General features: G+C 39.5%; 1 protein-coding gene across 2 annotated transcripts; it reads left to right on the forward strand.

The window, feature by feature from the left end:
* Window positions 1-3,805: 3,805 nt before the first annotated feature.
* LOC136258027 (2-Hydroxyacid oxidase 1-like) lies at window positions 3,806-16,679 on the forward strand. 2 transcript variants are annotated; one of them, XM_066051334.1, is made up of 6 exons: window positions 3,806-4,063; window positions 8,847-8,998; window positions 12,086-12,609; window positions 12,662-12,820; window positions 13,864-13,933; window positions 16,490-16,679. In XM_066051334.1, exons 1-6 carry the CDS (start codon window positions 3,930-3,932, stop codon window positions 16,558-16,560), a joined length of 1,110 nt encoding a protein of 369 aa, XP_065907406.1. In that variant the 5' UTR covers window positions 3,806-3,929; the 3' UTR covers window positions 16,561-16,679. The 2 variants fall into 2 exon arrangements, with proteins under 2 accessions (XP_065907406.1, XP_065907412.1); XM_066051340.1 differs by lacking the exon at window positions 16,490-16,679 and adding an exon at window positions 14,137-14,162.
* Window positions 16,680-20,525: the final 3,846 nt, after the last annotated feature.

Below are 20,525 nucleotides of genomic sequence, written 5' to 3' on the forward strand. Positions count from 1 at the left end.
CTCAAAGATTCATTATCCAACTTAGTGCCCAAGGAAGGTACAGGAAGAGCACCTCGAAGAGCACCTCGAAGAGCACCAAGCGACGCACTAGACTCTGAGGAGGAACTGACAACAGACCGGCCTTTGTTTTAGCATCAGAGGCAGAGTCCAAAAGAGATGAAAAATGGTGTTCGTAAAGCAGTTCGTCCCAATTATGTTGACAATGTCTGCGGTCTTCAGGGGGCATAGGATACTCAGCAGACCATTGGTCAAGACTCAAGAGCCTCGTGGAGGAGAGAAGATTCAAAAGTTAAGCCAGAAGGAGTCAAGATGCGGGAAGAAACTAGTTCAGAGGTGCTATGAAGGGAAGAAAGATAACTGGGCAGACTTAAATCAATAGCACTACGGATCCCCAAACCTCCTTTGGCAGCAGGGAGAATAGACTGGGCCCACGCAGAAGAACTGATGTTTATGTTGGTAACAGTCTGGAGGGAAGTACGGATTAACTCATCAAACTTCACTAAAAGTCCAGAAACCCTCCAGGATGGAGAAGTGCGCAGGAGATAAAGGAGTTTAGGGATGGCAAAACAATGACGCAGCAGATAAAAGGCATCATGAGCATATAAAGTCTCCAGACGTGAAATAAGAGTCTGAATACATCCAAGCTTGGATTCGAAACTTGAAGGTAGTGCATCAAGAGTAATAGGGGAACCCAACAAAGTCACCTCTGAAGAATCAAGGAGACGGACACCAGGTGCAACAGATTGTAGTTCATCAGCAAAGGGTGTGGAAGATGCACCTGCAATGTATGCTTCACATTTAGAAAGGTTCAAGGAGAGCCCCAGGGAAGAAGATTGTTCCAGAATAGTTGTAAAATCTGCTATAACAGACTGTGGTGAGCTACCAAGAGTGCCATCATCAAGATACCAAACATTAAATGTTGATACAAGCTCACTAGCCAAGGAATGGATGGCTAGACTGAAAAGGACTGGACCCAAGGGGTCACCTTGCTGCACACCAGTGGCAGATGGAATGATGGAGTCACCAAAAAACAGGTGAGCTGAGGTACAATAAGCAAGCCAGACAAAGGGAAATAAACAACTAAACTTCTCCCTCACAACGTGAAGAAAGCGGTCATGCCTGACGCTATTGAAAGCATTGCGGTAGTCCACCTTGAGTAGAACTAGTGGATGACTGTGAGAATTTGATGACAAAAACTGACGGGCAACATGAACTGATGCCTCACATGCACCTGAGGTTCCAAAACCTAACTGCACTGGGCGAAAGAAAAGTCCCAACTCACTCCCTAAACAAAGGCAAGCAGTTTTTGCAGCAAGACGACGAAAAACACTACCAACAACAATTGGGCGGAGACCACCCCAGACTTCCGTAAAGCCACAAGGTTTGTCCCTAAAAGAATGGTTGAAAAATAGGATGGAACTTCCCTGATAGCATGTAGTTGACCAAGAAGGTAAGTGACTTCAACAAACAAACCCCAGCTTCCCCAGTAGACTTGGAAATCAACTCCTTGAAATGCTGGGGGTGCAGTCGATCTAGAGCCAGCTTTAAAGCTACGGATAGCACCAGAGCCACCCACAGGGGGGGGGGGCAACTGGGGCATTTTGCCCCGGGCCCCAGCCTGAAAGGGGCCCAGGAGGCCCCCCCCGAGTACCTGTTTAAAAGATCAGTATACTCTAATAGAGCAGTCAGATCTAAATACTCTAATAGAGCAGTCACAGTATTCTTCAGAGGAGCAGTGCAGCAAGCTTATAGATAAGGAGATACGGTTGGTGATGGGTAGTTATTGTCATTGTCAGTAGCTATAGGTTGTGACTTTTTTTTTTTTTTGGTCTTCAACTTACAGCTTGAGTGAAGTTGTGATTCAGAATGGAAACCTCCTTGCCTCTGGGGCCCCACTTTTACTCTTTGCCCTGGGCCCCTTAATTTCTCTGGGCAGCCCTGGATAGCACGAGTAACAACAGCACACAAAACTGACAAAACCTCTGAAGAATCATCAGGTGGTTCAGGAAACTCTAAGTCAGGAGGAGAGGATGGATGTTTCGACTGAAGACCAGATAATGTCTCATCATCAAAAGATGCCAAAGTATCATTGGAACTAGCAAGATGTACTGCACCACTAACATCACCATCTGAGAGTTTGGCCTCCACTCGAGTTGAGTCATTAGACGAAGATGGGTCAGGCCTTGTAGGAGAACGCTGGTTGTACAGAAGAGGGAAAAAATCCGTAGAGCTGAAAGCAACTGCTGCAACTTGATGCTTTACAATAGTGGTAAGAGAAGGGCCAGATGAATCATTACTAGATGTGTCAGGGATAGCTAGAGCTGTGCAGCCAAAAAACAGAAGTTTCCACCAGGGTAAGACACCAGCATCACCAGAAATACAGTCATTAATGATAGTTGTGAGTGCTTGAGCAGTCTGTATACGGGCCCCCTTAGGAATATGTCGAAGAACTCGCACTGAACGGGTATTCTTGATGGAACAACTCAAACAAATCCACTCACCCGTAGGAACGTCACTAACACCAGCACAGTCGTAGTCAAACCAACCAGAACAGGGACCATCACACCCAATCAAGGCCTGGTGACTGTCTGGTTTGCCACACGGACACGATGGCACTGCGGAAGGTAATTCCGTGTGGCCTGGTTGAGGGCCTGGTGGTCCCCGTCGATTACTTCTTCGATGTTGCGGCATGGTGGTCATGTACACTAAAACTACATCTTCTAGAGCCAGGAAGCAAAAACCAGGACCTTTAAATAAATAAATATTAAAGTCCACTGTTCAAAGGGAAATTGATTTGAACAGTGAACCCGGTGCATCTTCGTCTAATTCCTGGTTACTGGCCCTGCCATTACAGGAGCAGGGCTTCCATCTTAACAAACAAGAGTTCTGGGATGCTGTCTATCTGCGCTACGGATGGAAGTTGCTGAATGTCCCTAGTCACTGTGTCTGTGGGGCTTCTTTTACTATCGACCATGTTATGGTCTGTGAACATGCAGGGGGCTTAGACTAACTTTTGTGCGACACAATGACTTGCGTGACATCACGGCAGGTTTATTGTCAAGGGTGTATTAAGATGTTGCTACTGAGCCTCCCTTACAGCCCCTCAATGGTGAAGTAATCACTCCCGCAGTGCAAGTCTGCCAACCGACAGGATGATGCCAGGGCAGATATTCATGCACGTGGTTTTTGGGGACGGAGACAAAGTGCCTTTCTTGACGTAAGGGTGTTCCACGCTAATGCACCAAGTTACCGTAACTCCAGCATACCATCTGTATATCGATCGTCATGAATTACAGAAGAAGCGAGAGTATGGCGAACGTGTCCGCGAGGTGGAACAGGCATCCTTTACCCCTTTAGTATTTTCCACAACCGGCGGAATAGGAAGAAAAGCACTAACATTCTACCGTCGTCTGGCCGACATGCTTTCTTGCCACAGCTCAACATCTTATCGTGCCACCGGCTCTGGCGTGGATTCCGGCGCTGCACATTGTCCTTTTCATTGCTTCGTTCTGCTACAATGTGCATCCGGGGAACGCGATCCATCCTTCATCGTTCCAACAATGCTTCCCCAGAGATGGGCCATATTGCTGGCCCTAGGGACTAGTCCCCCTTTCAGTTGTCTAGCACACTTGCTCCTTGGTGCTGGGGGGCAAGGGCAGTACATCTAGCCGGAAAAAAAAAATTAAAGTCCTTTAGTAAGCACCTTGATACAGTTTTGGCTTCGAAGAAGATTACCATCACTCTTATCAGTTATTACTATGCAGTGTTTTCCATGTATTTCCCTAATTACACACATATTTCTTGCAATTACAAATGTAAAATCCACTAGGAAGAGCAGAGGTCGATATCAGAAGCGAGATTAGAAGTGGGATCGGAAGCCAAGTCTCGAGCGAAGTGTATTGTATGTAATCACTGTGTATCCAAACAAAATGCTTAAGCCGGTTTGTTTGGCGGATTTCGAGGAGCACTTTTTGAAGTCACTGGACAGAAACGCTCGTGATTATTTCTCTTCTGGTGCAAACCAAGAAATAACTGTGAAAGATAACGTGGAAGCATTCAACAGGTTTGGCTAATCGTAGTGACAGAATCAGTAATATGTCTTCATGTGCCACTCCAAATTGCGCTCCAAATAAATTCTCTGTTTCTCGTCCTGGACAGCATTAATTAATTACCGTGTAGGCCTCCCAGGGGAGCATGTATGCACAAAGTAATTACATTACAAAAATTATAAGATAACAGTCCTGTTATTCCTTTTTGAAATGAATGAGATCTGAAACAATTACAACATCATCTGGTAAAGAGTTCCATAGCTTAATACTGCTAGGAAGAAAAGAGTTTGAGTAGGCATTAGTTCTTGCTGGTAACTGTAAAACTCTCTGAGTGTTCGCATATAGAGTGGATACAAGGGCGAGGTGGGAGTAAAAAGTCAGCGTTAATGTCTATAATGTGATGAATTATTTTGAATAGCATTATTAATCTATGTTCATTTCGCCTATCAGCAAGAGGACTCCAGCCAGGATTAGTAAGCATGTTGGATACAGCATATTTGCATGCGGGTGGGGGATTCATTTCCATTATTTCATTATAAGGTTGGCAGCTTTTCAAGCCATTATTTACCTGGCAAAACCATAAAAAGCTGCATAAAAGAATGCTTAGCTTGTTCCTTCCTTTTTTAAAGTTGCAAAATGTTCAAGTGTGTACCAACTTGATAGCACTGCTGACACATAAGCTGACACTGTTTCAAGATGGCTTTTACTGAGCCTGTACAGAATGCAAGAATAACTGGGATGGAATAATGGAATGTTTAGAGCTGACAGTAACCAGATGTGGGTGGTGGACAGGAAACAGAATTTATTTGGAGTGGGTTCCCTCCGTCGTTTGACATTCACATCTATTGATGGCTAGGAAAACAAAATATTGAACTGACCTTCCCCTTAAAGTCAGCTCAGACTGGCATCTTGAGTTGGGTGAGGGAAGGGGGAGCTGGAGTATCAATTTAGAATTTGTCCCGAATGGGTGTTCCCTGTTACTGTGACACAATGGAGGCATGTGTATTAGACCACTATATACCGTTGTCAATAACATTCCTTAAAACGTATTAGCTGAATTCAAACTTGGCCAAATCCAACCGCAGGGAAATATTTGATTTGGGACCATCTCCACATTGAGGAAATATTCTTAGCAAGAAATTTCCCAGAAAGTTCCTAAATTTTTTATTGCTGTAGTACAGACAACTATGTATGTCGTTGTATGGATTCTATAATCTTTCATCTCTCAATAGTCTGATATTTGAGTACGGATCAGCGTTGTAAGTGGGTCGGGTCATCTGGATTATACGTCACAAGGTCAAGTGGGCCTTATCCACTTCACTGAATATCTGGGTCTGATCCGGATGAGATCACATGTGACTATAGTTAATTAACAAGCTTGATTGTATTAATGGAAATGCAGTTGTTAATACTCAAGAAGCTTACGTGGAGCCATGCCCACCATTCAGGAATATGCTTTGCTGTCTGTACGGGATATGTAGAGCCACACCCACTTATCAGAATTTTATCAGCTGTTCTCTATTGGCATGCATGGCATCACGCCCACTTTTAGGATCCGTGTTGCTACTTGAAATGTAGGTAACTATAAGTATACAAAATGCAGGGCTAACTAGTGGAGCTTGGGACTTGTGGACTTTTAATCTAGCTCATGAGGCATGCCTCAATTTTAATTAAACCGGGTCACATGTGGGGTCCCATCCGGATTAATATTCGGGTCAGTGGGTCAACCAGGCGAACAGTACTGATCCACTTACAATGCTGGTACGGGTAAAGTCAGCAACTCTGATTAGATGGTTTAGTTGTTCGTACTAATAAACAGTGGGGTGGTTACTTTTAACAATACTGCTCTTAACTGTTTTATTGGAGTATGTGACAGCACTATTAGTGTATCTTCGTCTTTAAAGGTGGTAGAGCTCTAGCCCTCCTAGTTTCCCATGTTACTTTGTGCTAGCAATTGTTTTCATGACAGATTTTATATATTACACATAGACACATGCAAGCTGCACCAAAAGATTGCTTAAGCTGCCTAGTTTGTACTAATAACACTGTGAAAAGCTTCTAAAAGGAGAGGGGGTGGGGCATCAGCTCCCACTCTCTCTCTGCCCTGCTACAGTTCATTCCTCCTTCCAACTTGTCTGACCTATGTTACTCTCTCAGTGTTTTTTACAAGTTGGACATGTGACTACAGTGTTTCCTCAATTATCCAATGACCAAGATGTATTCAGATAATCAAAAAGTTCTGAAAATCAAAGCCCATTCGCTTACCGTATAGCTGGAAATTTTTCGAGGGACGAAACTTTGCAGCTTTGTGGAAATATAATCATGAAATGTTTCAGGTTACATACACATAACTATTACCTAAGTGAAACATTTTGTTGACTTTAAGAAAGTGAAAGTCATATTTTACACAATTTCGCAAAAGTTTTGTCCCTGAAAAATTTCCAGCTATATGGTATAACAGAGCCCAGTTCAAATACTCTAATAGAACATACATCTGAGACAAAATACTGTAATAGAGCAGTCATCTCCATTGTTAGGATAATCAAGGGAACACTGTACTGCTCCACAGTTTATTTGTACTGAAGCAAGAAGTAAGGTGTACAATGCAGTGTGTTGTTTGAATCTGAAATGATAGGCTAAGTGTTACCAAAAATGCAGCAAAATGGTTTGTTATTCATAACAAATGGATAGAAAGACAAAAAGTGTCCATGTATAAAGGATTTAATGAATGCTTGACCTGCAAAAGTTCATAATAATAAGTTCCTCACATTTTTTGAGATAGCGCTAGGGTAGTATTGTGGCAGGCCATCTCTTTCAGTGTACACTGGGACCAGTTATATAAACAAATCTGATGGATTGGGTAACTACCTGATGGCATTGAGTCAAAATAGCTACCAAACTCAATCTCAGGAAGTTAATTTTTTAATTTCTTAGGGACAATGCCCCCAGACCTTTAGAAAGTTCATGCTTCTCATTTTACAGAGTGTGCTTTGTACACTGCAGAGTAGGGCTGAGTGATACTGCCATTTTAGTATCACGATCGATACTAAAGCCACTATTCACGATACTGAATAGTTCACGATACTTACAATTAAGAGGTAGTTCACAAAGTCTGAGGAAAGTCGCCATACCCGTATTTCAGTCTGCCGAAAAGAAACCACATCAGAGCAAAGTTCACCTGTGCAGAAGTTTCATACAGATCAATCATAGCTGGTGCTACATAATGTGTTGCTCAGTATTCCTGCAGGAAGTCTTTAAAGGTAGCATCAAACTAGCCGCTATCACTCTTGTTTACAGTAACAGTTATTGTAACACTTGCTTTGAGGTTATGTTATGGTGTTCATACCTCTCTGCAGGGGAAACCAGATTATGACTTACAAGCATTCTTAGCCTAGTACTGCATAACAAATGGATTTTTAATGACAATGATGTACAGGCATGGTATCACGATAGTTAATAACAAAATATCGCGATATCGATACTTTAAAAATATCGCGATATATCAGTAAAACGATAATACCGCTCAGCCTTACTGCAGAGTGACTTCTACCAGTTGTGTGCCCAAAATCCTATACCTCTCCCTACAGAGGGGAGGGGTAGAGGATAAGTGTGGATCATGCCATATGCTTTGGACTTATTCATGAAATTATATGTTACCCGGTACGACTAGTTTGTATTTTTATCAAACTCCATTTTATAACTTCTTTGTTATCTACAGGGAAAAACCAACACAGCAAAAATAGTGTTCCAATACTACATATTCTAATACCGTCTTTATTCAGTATTGGAACAACTATTTTAAAAAACTCCCTATAACAAGACCAGACGAACCTCAAATCTATAAATGACTCTAATGTTATTCACTATTAGGGGTTGTGGTCTGTTTTTGTTTGAGCCAAGGTAGAATTTTTGGACTATTAGTTCCAACACCTAAACATAGACAGAATAAATACAGTCAGTATTTGTGTATGAATTATGCTGTGTAATGGGCTGTCAAAGTTTAAGCCTTATCTGATGAATAGTTGTGGAGTTATAGTGATAGACAGCAGGAAGTGCAAAGCAATTGATTTGTACAGTGACTATATAGGAAAAAAATTACAGGTACTCGTTTAATCAATCATAACTCCCACAGGAAACAAGCTATGGAGATGGGAATTGGCTCATTATCTTCACACTGAATTGGGGCATTCAATAAGGTACAGATTTTGCCCTACATACTCCCATGCATTTAAGCAAAAAGGCTGTTTAAACTTAGAAACGGAAACGGTGATATTTACATAATATTTTACAGCAACGTAGACAAACGTCCATAACTCAGGTTTGCTTTTTGGCACTGAAACAAAACAAAGATATTCTTACTCACCATTAACAGGTGAATCCGTTGGTCATTTAGTGATCTTGATTCGAGCCTTGTTTCACTGTTTACTGAAGCAATTAAAACGCGCGTACAATTATTTTTGTAGTATGCCTTTTTTACCCATTGTATTTCAATGCAGTTTTTCTCTAAAACAGAATTATGCAAATTAGTCAGATTTTCACTCAGCAGGTCACACTGAGTCAATTATCTGGATGTCGTGAAACCGCAATGTCTATTTATCCCAACACCAAAACGACTGTTCAAGTACTGTAGGTTATTTTGATACTGTAAATGGTGTGTGGTATATTAGGTGTCTGCACTAATAGACTAACTGAAAACAAAAGTATTTTTATTAAAAATAATCTTCATTTATTATGAGTTAGGTATTGATTTTGTGTATTTGTGTTCAATTATGAAGACATCAAATTGACAACGTGTAGGTATCGACTCAGACCAAGAATGTTAAGAGATGTTTCAAATGTTAACATGAAGACTACTATTATGGGAAATGAGATAGACTTTCCTATTGGTATTGCTCCTACTGCTGTGCAGAAGATGGCCCATCCTGAAGGGGAAGTGGCAACTGCTAGAGGTACGTAAACTGTAAGTAGGTGTAACTAGTTTTTATTTGTACTGTTTTTATGTACCTATATGTTTTCATAAGATGATGCCACATAGTGAAGTTCTTTCTTGTAAGTTTTATCCACACAAAAACAGCCAAGCTGTGAAAAAATGGTGCGGCCTTAAAAAGCCTGGGTGAAAAAAGTTGTGAAATCAAAGGTGGCGGCCAAGAAATGGCTGCAATGATGTTAATGCTAATAAATTTTAACAATGCACACAGCCATTATTAAAATTTTTAGCATTAACATCATTGCAGCCATTTCTTGGCTGCCACTTTTGATTTCACAACTTTTTTCACCCAGGCTTTTTAAGGCCGCACCATTTTTTCACAGCTTGGCTGTTTTTGTGTGGATTTCACTCCTTTTTGTACTTTACAAGGCCCCAAAACCAGCCTATGGCTGACTTTGAGGTTTGTCTTTACTCACATTTCTTCTTTTCTATGTAGATACAATGATGATTATTGAAGACAGACTTATAAATGTATTTCATTGCATGATTTAATTCAATATTTGATAATATTATTGTAATACTCTAATAGAGTGCACAGTTTTTTTTGAGGACTTCTAATAGAACATACATAGAATGTTCTAGAACAGTCTAGAACTTCTATTGGTAGATCTATGAAATTACAAACGTTTGACTATAAGCAGATTTCAACTAGAAATTTCATTTATAAAGCAGAAATTAAGTGAGGTGATCAGTCAAGGTAGCAGTGGTTCAGTGGTTAAGGATGCAGGTGTTAGGTATGGAGGTCCCTGGTTCGAACTCTGGTAAGTTTTTTTTCGACATTTTTTGCACACCTTTTTACCCCGTGGTGACTGCTCTATTAGAGTATCTCGATCCCACGATTTTACACTTGCTTAGTTTTTGCTTTATAACTTTGTCGCTGTAACTCTATTGCTATTCAAACTATCAAAAGGCACTGCTACGATGATCAGCCTATCTACACACCAATTTTCAAGTTATTTCTATGCTTGGTTTACCCTGTAGCCGTGACAGAAGTTTGATCTGTTTTTACGTGAATAAACGTCCATAACTCCTTGAATACTACTCAGACTTACAACAAACTTGGTACGTGAATCCACTGTTACACGTTCTTAATTTGTGCCAAAGATCGAGGCAATCGAGTTACACGTTTGCATTTTATAGCAATTTTTGCAAAGTGTGCGAAAAGAAATCGAAGCCCCCGTAGCCCCCCGTACGGCATAAGAAGAAAAAAACGAAGAAATTAAAATGAAATTTTGGACGCCCATATCTCGCAAATGGCTGTTGCGAATTTAATCTAATTTGCTGTGTGGCGTACCCTACCTGGGGGACAGCTATAATGCAAAAATAGTGTGCTTTGGAGAAGAGGCCATGGAGCTATGCATGCGTGAAAAAGCTGTTTTCTTTCTTCCTGTAAATATACTCACGGTGTGGTCGCCGGCTTTCTTGGCCGCACGACACACTACCGTGTGTCTTGATTTTATAGTTGTAACAAGTGCCACAAGTGATCTGCCTGATATGTCTACCTGAGGGCTGAGGGTAGACATGTCAGGTAGATCACGAGTGCATGTTACAACTATTATGTGACACTTTAAAGTACTTTTTAAGCCTTTGAAGTTACTTTTCACTTGAATGCCTTTGATGTGGTTGAGGGTACCTTTGATGTGGTCTGGTATTTATCCAGAGCCTTTGAAGTGGCTGAACATACCATTATAGTTACTATATCAGTTGCAGCCTCACAATACCTTCATGGTGCCTTGGCAGTACAACCTGCTGCAAAATTTTTAAAGGATTATTCAGTGGAATTTTCTACTACCTACTGATGCCTTCAGACAAGCGTAAATAATGACTAAGGCTATGTATGGGCTTGATTTTTTCACAGTTCAATGTTGCTTTAGTGTGCCTTTTGGCATATTGCAGTACGTACATACAATGCATGCACTTACTGTTGTCTTCCTTTGTGTCCCATTTATCTTTTTAGCCTAAGGTATTGATTTGAGGTAGCATGATGGCTTCCCAGCTACATTTGTAACAGGAATCATCCGAGTTTTCCATTGTGACTGATTGATTGCAGACCTTCTCGTACTGTTCTTCATTTGTAATGCTGTGTAATGGGCTGAACATACAGGGTATCTGAAAACTACCATATAGCAGGTTATTTTTGAAACAGAAAATTTTGCACAAGAAGCAAAATCTGAATTTCTTAATTTCGAAGAGTGCATATTCCGAAGTCCGGATGGATTTCAAATAAATGGAAATTCGTATAACAAAATGTGAAGATGCGTGAATGTTTGCCAAAAACTGACTTACTGATGGAATAATCCCCATCTCTGTGCACTGGAGAGAAGACTGAGGGAGTCTCGAGTGGAGTAAATTCACTGGCTTGATCGTGCTCGATTGTAGCTAGCTATCTACCATAGATTCTAGAGCAGACAGCATCAATTCCCATTCTGGATCACCTGTTTTCTGGCTATTGGCACAGTAATGATACAGTTTACCCATTATCATCAGTAATACTGAGCTAAAACTCGAGGAATACACAAACAAATTGCCAAAAGTTGGATTGTTGCTTTCACTTGTGGGAATTTATTTTCAAAGAACAACCGGACGTCGGAATTTATTTTCGAACAGAAGAGCCTCTTCGAAATATCCGAAAATAAAAACCTTTCGGAAATTACCAGTTATACGGTAAGTGTAATGGCCACTTCACTATTTCAGTAATTGATAGTTGGTACGTGTGTTCAGATGAAAACAATAAGCCTGACACCATTCTTTCTTCTAATGTGGTACGTGCGGGTTCACCAGGTCACCTGCAACCAAAGCTATACTGGTTGACAACTTATCCCTGTTTTCCCATGATTGAATTAAGGATTAATGTCCAATAGTACATCTTCATGTGTAGGTGATATCCCTTATTTCATTACTTTTTATTTCTAATCGAACTTAAACTTCCTTGTAGTGCCCAAACCAGAGGGCATTGCCTAGGCATAATGTCACACAGGGTGATATCATATACATCAAAGAATTCCTTTGATCTTCCCACACAGTGTTACATGTGATACTTATTGTACAGCCGCCTCATCAATGAACACTTGTATGATACTGAGCACATGGTCCACAACTTCCATAGAAGAAGTAGCACAAGCTAATGGTAGTGGACTAAGATGGTTTCAACTGTATGTCTTCAAGGACAAATCAGTCACAATGGATCTTATCAAACAAGCTGAACGGTCTGGTTATAAGGCAATAGTGATCACTGTAGACACACCCAGAGTGGGTAAAAAACTGGTTGATGATAGAAACAGATTTTATTTACCAAGTCATTTACATCGTGTTAATGCTACTACTGATACTTCGGATAATACTCAAAGTTCACAAGAGGCACAAGAATCTTTGGTACATAAGTCTACACAAACAATGCTAGACCCCAAGTTAACATGGGATACTATCACATGGGTGAAGAGCTTTACTAAACTACCAGTGATAGTGAAGGGTATTCTCACTGGTGAGGATGCCAAGTTGGCTGTACAACATGGAGTGGATGGGATAATAGTGTCCAATCATGGTGGTAGGCAGTTAGATGGAGTGTTAGCAACTGTAAGTTGTGTTTAATTAGTAGTATATTTACCATTGTATGGTTCACATACAGATTGATGTACTGGGAGAAGTAGTGGAGGCAGTAGAGGGTAGGGTAGAGGTATATGTTGATGGAGGAGTAAGACAAGGTACTGATGTGTTAAAGGCATTAGCACTTGGAGCTAAAGCAGTGTTCATTGGTCGACCAGTATTGTGGGGATTAGCTTATCAGGTGAGTACAGTGAATATTGTGTTGCTATTATGGAATGCCGTCCATCCATCAAAACAGTATTTTGTACGGATTAAACAAAATTTATATTTAAAGCCCTTTTTTATTCATCCATTATTTTGCAGTATTGGAAATGCCTAAATGCTCTAATTGAGCAGTCATTTTTAAACCAGGCACCAGGCGCACGCCCACAGCCGGCCGAAGGCCGGCTGTGGGCGTGCGCCTGGTTTACTGAAATTGTTTTCGTAAAAGTGTGTGTGTGTACCTATCTACCTATCTACCTATGTTTGTCCGTACGCACCCACGTGAGCAAAATCGTTTAATAACGGTAAAAGCAGCTTTTACGTAAGAAGTAAAAGTGAAATGAAGTCTGTATTAAACTTCTGCACAGGTTAACTTTGCTCTGAGGTGGTTTCTTTTCGGCGGACTGAAATACGGGTGTGGTGACTTTCCTCAGACTACCTTCCCCTTGAGGTTTTCAGGCATTTAGCAACTGAAAAACAACGGTGCAGGCCTCGTACACTGCCAGGAATAGCCTATCACTTCGAGTTGAAAGGGGCGTATCCCTTACGTACGCGAACGAAAATGAAGAGCAGCTTTGAGGCTTTGTCGAGAGAATTTGTGGAAAAAAACACGTTAGTCACACTATAAAACAGTTTAGAAGATAGTTTTGTGCGTAATATGTTGGTAAAAGCGGTTTATTTAACAAAGGCTTCCTTAGAAGTGCATAGCAACGTAATTGAACGAATTACGAATATTTCATGAATTACGAAATACGAGAAATAGCTAATTATATTATTGCACAACCCAAACTACCCTATTGTAAAGTAGTAATACATAGTTGGTTAATTCATAGTAGTATATACTGTCTATAGTTATTCCAGATGAGTTAGCTAGCTGCATGGCGCCTGGTTTTTAGAAGTAGCACAACATCAACTTGTTAGTTGTCAGATTGTTGAGGGTTTGGATCAGATATTATTATGGTATTATTTGTGTTCTGTGAAATTACATCCATAGCTAACTTGTACATACACTGTATGGTTTAGGGACAAACTGGTGTGGAGGAGGTACTGAGAATCATAAAAGAAGAATTCAAACTTGCAATGGCTCTCTCTGGTAAGTATATGCTTACTTGATTAACACATAATAATATAGCTATAGGATTAATAGGAGTACCTTGTGATTAATGTTCCTTATGAACATGACAAGCCTAACAGTAAAGATTACTTTGCCCGTTGTGGTATATGGTTTAAATGTTTCTGTTCACCTGAGCAATGACTGACAAATAGACACCCATCTCTTTCTCTACTACTGCGTAGGCATTGGTTAGATTGCAGCAACATGTGATATGGCTTCAATGGCAGCTAACTGTCATGAAAACTGTATTTTCTGTAGTGACTGGATTGTTTGCAATATGGATACGTATGTATGATTGCTTGATTGTACTGTTCTTTGTTTGTGATGCTGTACAATGGTAGAACATGCATGAAAACAAAACAGAATGGCCACTTCACTTCTCATTCTACAGTGCTCCCTCAATTATCCGACCCCCTTGGGACCAATACATGTTCAGATAATCAAAGCTCATTAATTTATATACAGCGCCATGTTTAAATACTCTAATAGAACATACATCTTACTACAAAATACTCTAATAGAGCAGTCATTTCTACTGTTCGAATAACCAAGTGTTCGGATAATCGAGGGAGCACTGTAATTGATAGTCAGTGCATACATTTAGTAGCAATTTCCGTAGTGACTGGGTTGATTGTAGAGGTACTTTTTGTATTGTTTGTGATGCTTTATAACGGATGCAATACAGCTGAAAATGAAGCAGAATGTGGCCTCATCGATTCTCATTAATTGATAGTCAGGTTGCACATTGAGTCGCTGAATTGATTTTTACAATATTCCTGACTGGCACCATTCTTCCCTTTGATGCTGGTTCACCATCACGCAAAAAAGTAAATAAACAAGTGTAAGGAAATATTAGAAAAGCTACAGTATGTGACTAAAGTAGCCACTAGTATAGCTGCAGGTGTAGATGACCTCTATTGTTCCATTGCTTTTATTTCTACGAATGATCCCTACTCAGACATAAAATTTCTAAGTTTTCCTTATTAAAATCATTTATTCACAAATGTGACCCAAAACCAGTCTTATCGCCCATGTCAGCAGATTCGATTTTTCACCCAGAACACAAAGCTAACTATCTAATTTCATAATCAAAATCAGCAAGAATTGAGTGGTCTGCTTTTGCTGGCTACTTTTCTCAATCCCAGTGGTGATCTGTACGTGTGGTGTGGGGCCTTAATGGAGCTCTGGTCAGCCTGGGGATGGCTATATATGACTGTACAGCTCCGTGGTGTTGAATAAAGACCTCTGCTATGAATTTCCTTTCATTTTAGCCCATTTTGAGACCTGAATGGCCCATAACTCATCCCTACGCCTTCCTTTTCAATTTTTAAAACAGCCTCTTGCCCTCCTTCCAGGTCCCTGCCTCCCTCCCCTTTTGGAGCTCGCCTGATACAGTCAACCACGGTTTAAAATCTATCTAAAATGGTGGGAAACTTAGCTGTTGGCTACTTGCACAGTGGATGCTCTGGAAGGTAAGGAATTGGTGTAAAACGTGTGAAAATTTGGTTAACATAGCTTCAACCATTGGCAAGCTACTACACACTAAATACTTAAAACCGGCATTTCTCGATACTTTTAAATAGGCAATAAGACCGGTTTTCCCAGACTGGGTCACAAATTGTAATTGAGTTTTGGAAAAAAACATTCCAAATCACATATTAGAAGTTTCGAGATAAATGGTTTTAAAGAATTCAAGTCAACATCACACACATGAAATTTACACAAGAGATGCATCATTTCAGACCATGCACTTCTAGTACTTGTAGCTACAGGGCTGTACTGGCTTCTTAGTGGCTGATATGCAGCAAAATCAACAGAAAAATTGTTTGGCCAACATTATCAGGCCATCCACCAGTAAACCACTGATTCTTACCAAGTCAGGCTCTTCACAAGGTCTGAAACTGCCATTCGAGCTCTCCACACCACCCAGAAAAGATGTCTGCTAATACCAGCCTCAAGTAGTACTGAGGGTCAAAACTAGTACTACAATAGTGTAGCTATCCACTGGTTGTGTTAGTTTGATTTTGCCTGATGTGCGATTTGGATCGGTTTTGTAAGATCTGGTTGTAATTTATTAATATTTAATTGTGTAAGGTACTAAACATTTATACATATGTAACTTTAAACATGCTGCATCATGCATGAAAGTTAAATCAATTTAAGAGTGAAAACATTTATGAACTACTGCACTACACTGCACGTTCGCTTTATAATTCATAAGTTGTCATTCCAAAAAAACATGAGTCCTGAAAGCTTTCACATTGCTGAATTTCACTGCATGAACGCAAGTAATTGTTCTAATAGAGGAATGACTGCAAGTTCTTGTAAAAAAGGAAGGTTTTTAAATTTCTTAGGGTACGGCTAACTATATAGGAGTCTACATTCCATTCACTAAAAGCATGACTGTACCACAAGTGTTGCATACATAATGCATGTAATATAATGTGTGTAAGTTTGTAGTGTCTATATGCACAGCAATCGAAATGTTAGAGTATGTATATACATAAAGCAAAGAGAATGTGTTTTCTTTTTTAGGATGTGCAAATGTTACCGACATTCAACTATCACTACTTGCCTTTGAGAAGAGATACAGTTCTAAATTGTGATGTGTAACTGAACCACAGTATATTCTATGCTATAATAGCTATATATGTAAATATCTGTATAGCCATAATAATAGTGGAATAAAAAGCAATGTACCGATATTAAATCATCGCAGAGGTTATTGGCTATAACAGTTACAGCGACACAGCATTCAGTATTATAGAGCTGTGCATGATGGTTTTCACTGTACATAGGTGTAGCAAGATAAGGAGTACTGACCCGTATGTGTATAAAGTTAGCTACATCAATATAGATTCAGTACCACTCACTATGCAAAGCATAAGGTGCACTACATGGGGAATGCCCCCACAGAAATTTTAGCTTTCTTAGAACAATTAAAAACTTATGTTTCCATGACATTTCTTTAATAAAATTTGAATGAAATATTTAGAATTGTCCTAATTCATATATCATATTACCTGACTAGAATAAGGCACATTCCTTTTTTTTAATTGCGGCATACAGAAATAAAAATTAACTATGACAATTCCATTTACACTTATGCAAAAAGTACATTCATGACAACTGAAAATTTAAAATGTCACTGCACGAAACCCCAGGAACTATAGTTTTGTGCAGTGTTTTTGTATTCTATTAGAATTTATTCAGTAATAACCTCATTAGGGACTTGCATTCAAGGAGGCTTATACTTATACTTGTATATCTCTAAATTACACAGAACACACGTGAGTATGTAATGAAAACCTCAACGGAAGACAATCAGTATTCTCTGTACCTATGTAGTGGCTTTAAATTCCAACACCAGTAACATCTCTTTTATCAGGCTAGCTACATGCAGGTGTGACATGTTGAAATGTACAATTCACATTGTGTGTGCATGCCTATGTAGGTAATAGCTAACATGGGAAGAGGTCACACCGTTGGTCAGTGTAGCATATTGTGAGGATAAGAAGCTATTGAACAATTTGACAGCAAATGGAGCTGAAAAGATTTTCCTATAATATACAAGTGATAACATGTCTTCTCAACTTAATGAATTCCAAAGGAGTTATTATTGTAGTTTGATTCTACATACATGTAATCTCAAAAAGAGAGATGATGCGAAGTCATGCACAAAGATAAAATGACTGTATGGTGACCAGCTTGCAGAATTTGTGTCCTTGTCACAATCCTACAGTAATAATACACATGCCGGCAGTATAGATTAAACATTGACAATGGTCTTGTTAAGGAAAATAAATTATCAGACACCATCACATTTAATCATAGTATTAATGTACATCAGCCAAGAGGAATTTCACCTCACAAATAATGCTTGCTCAAACAGTAGCAGCCCTGAGGATATACCAAAATAGTTATGGTCTCACACTCTCAGTCTCATGCTGCACGAATAGCATATAAGTGTCTCTTGAAATGCATGCCACTCTTTTCCATTATCTTTGTCTATATTATAAGACTTTGAAGCCATATAACATTTTCACTTATAGTTGGTATGTTATGAAAAATTCGAACCCCCTATTCCCCCCCCCCCCCCCGGTCCAAATAATTATATCAAAATATTTGGACTCCCAGAACAAAAAGTTTTGAAATATATGGAGCCCCTCTGAAATATTTTATCCCCTACAAAATTTATTATTAATACCATTTGCAAGCATTCAAAGGGGTCCAGATATTTCAGCTGAAATAATCGATCCCCCACCTATATAATAATTATTATCCTTACCTGTTGCGTTCAGCTAACCAACCCAGTCTCTAGCTAGCTATACAATTTATATGGAAAAGTGACAAGACTAATAGAGCATTAAGTGTCTAACAAAGGGTCTAATTATTTGTTCCCCATACTCCCACAGCACATATAAGAGATGAAACCATCATTGATAAAGTAATGATGCTGAATGTGTAAAAAAAGAATTAAATGGCAGGCCCAGCAAAAACATTTTGCCTGGGGGGGGGGGGGGGTAAATCTTTGGATGCATGTGACCAAACAGGACCACAACATATAGGACCTGTGTGGGCACGGTGTGGTTACAATTTAAAATAAAATTTAGCTACATCAGTTGTTAAGTATGGTTGGCTGAGTCCACCCACTTTTTGCATGATCAGTGAGCTAAGGAAATTCTTTGAGAAAATGAAATACTGTTATATGCAGGCGGTATCATTCAACATCTTCCTGATAAAACAATTTGGAAGATATCGATGCTGTTAATTCTGTAGATTGTTCATGAAGACTGGCTGGTAGTGGCCATGCACTGTCTCAGTAGCTACTTTAAAATCTTTGCAGCAGTTGAAGGTACTCTACTTGGGATTAATTGTTTCCTGGAAAGGGCAGGCTAGCATGCAAGGGTGGGCCAGGCGGGCCATGGCCCACCCAATGATTCCTGCCTAAATATTTTAACTGAGCAAACCAGTTCAATTATTTTTTAGGTGAATGAAATGGGAAACAAGGAATTTTGTTGGAGTGGCCTAAATATAGGCAAGCTACTTCTTATTAACACATTTGGAAATGTTTGGCTTACTGCTATATATATATATATATATATATATATATACTTCAATAATTGTCCATGGAACCGTTAGAGCACTACATTTGACAGCCACACAAATGCTTACGTACATCTTCAGAACTATATCTATTTTGATTTTCGGAAAGCTTTTGACTTGGGTATCACATGCTAGGCTTCTGCTAAAACTTCAAGCCTATAGAATTAGAGGTAATCTATTGAAATGGATTGAAGATTATTTGGCCGGTCGTCAACAGAAGGTGATTGTGAGAAATGAGGAGTCTGAGTGGTGCAATGTGATTAGTGGCGTCCTTCAAGGGTCAGTTTTGGGACCTCTTCTGTTTGCTATCTATGTTAATGATTCGAGACAGTTAAGAGTTTAATTTTTCTTTTTACTGATGACACTAAACTGTTTTGAAGTATCACTTGTGACTTAGATATTGTTCAACTTCAAGCTGATGTTGACAAATTTTTGGATAGTCTAAGACCTGGTTATTGAATATTAATAACAGCAAATGTAAAAGTATGAGAATTGGGATATCAAGTGGTACATCTCACAGTTACTTTATTGATGGTGAACCCCTTTGTAGTACCACCGCTGAGAAAGATCTGGGAGTTGTGGTTGACCCCAAATTTCACCAACATGTTACAGCTGTAGCTATTTAAAAAAGCCAATCGTATTCTAGGACTTATTAGTAAGTGCTTCAATCACCTAGCTTGATGTTGACTCCTTACCAATTTTATATAAGACTTTTGTTCATCCTATTTTAGAATATGCTAATTCTGTTTAGGGACCACATTATATCACAGATCAGAAAATGTTAGAAAAAAGTACAGAAGAGAGCCACCAGACTTGTACCTTCTTTGAGGGAATTGCCCTATGCTGAGCACTTATCACACCTCAGATTACCATCCCTGTACTATAGAAGGAAGCGAGGAGACATGATTTTAGTGTATCAGATATTACATGGTCTACTTAACGTTGATGCTTCATTTTTCTTCTCCCCAACTAATTACACACCTACAAGAGGTCACAATTTCAAATTATATAAGAACAAGTTTGCAAGGGCTTACACACATTCTAACAGGGTAATTAATGATTGGAATAGTTTACCTGATTACTTTGTTAATGCTGATTCATTGACTTCATTTAAGTATAGGTAATCACACACATTTGAGTGCAATTAGGGAATAATTGTATGAGTAATAGTCAAAATTGCACGAGGCGAAGCCGAGTGCAATTTTGGCTGTTACGAGTACAATTATTCCATAATTGCACGAAAATGTGTGTGATTGCCTACTAATCACATAGTGACTACCCTTCATGGTTTGTAGTACACATCGATCCAGTTCTATGTGGTCATTAACTTCTACCAGGTGATTGCATCATTCTTCTTCGTATTACATCATTTGTTGTTGTACTTAAAAGGCTTCACATGTCAGCAATTCTGATTGGCTACTCAAAATGTCTACATGTTGTACTTAAAAGGCTTCTATTGGCAGCT

This window comes from Dysidea avara, chromosome 1 (genome assembly GCF_963678975.1).
Source record: "Dysidea avara chromosome 1, odDysAvar1.4, whole genome shotgun sequence".
Lineage (NCBI taxonomy): Eukaryota > Metazoa > Porifera > Demospongiae > Dictyoceratida > Dysideidae > Dysidea > Dysidea avara.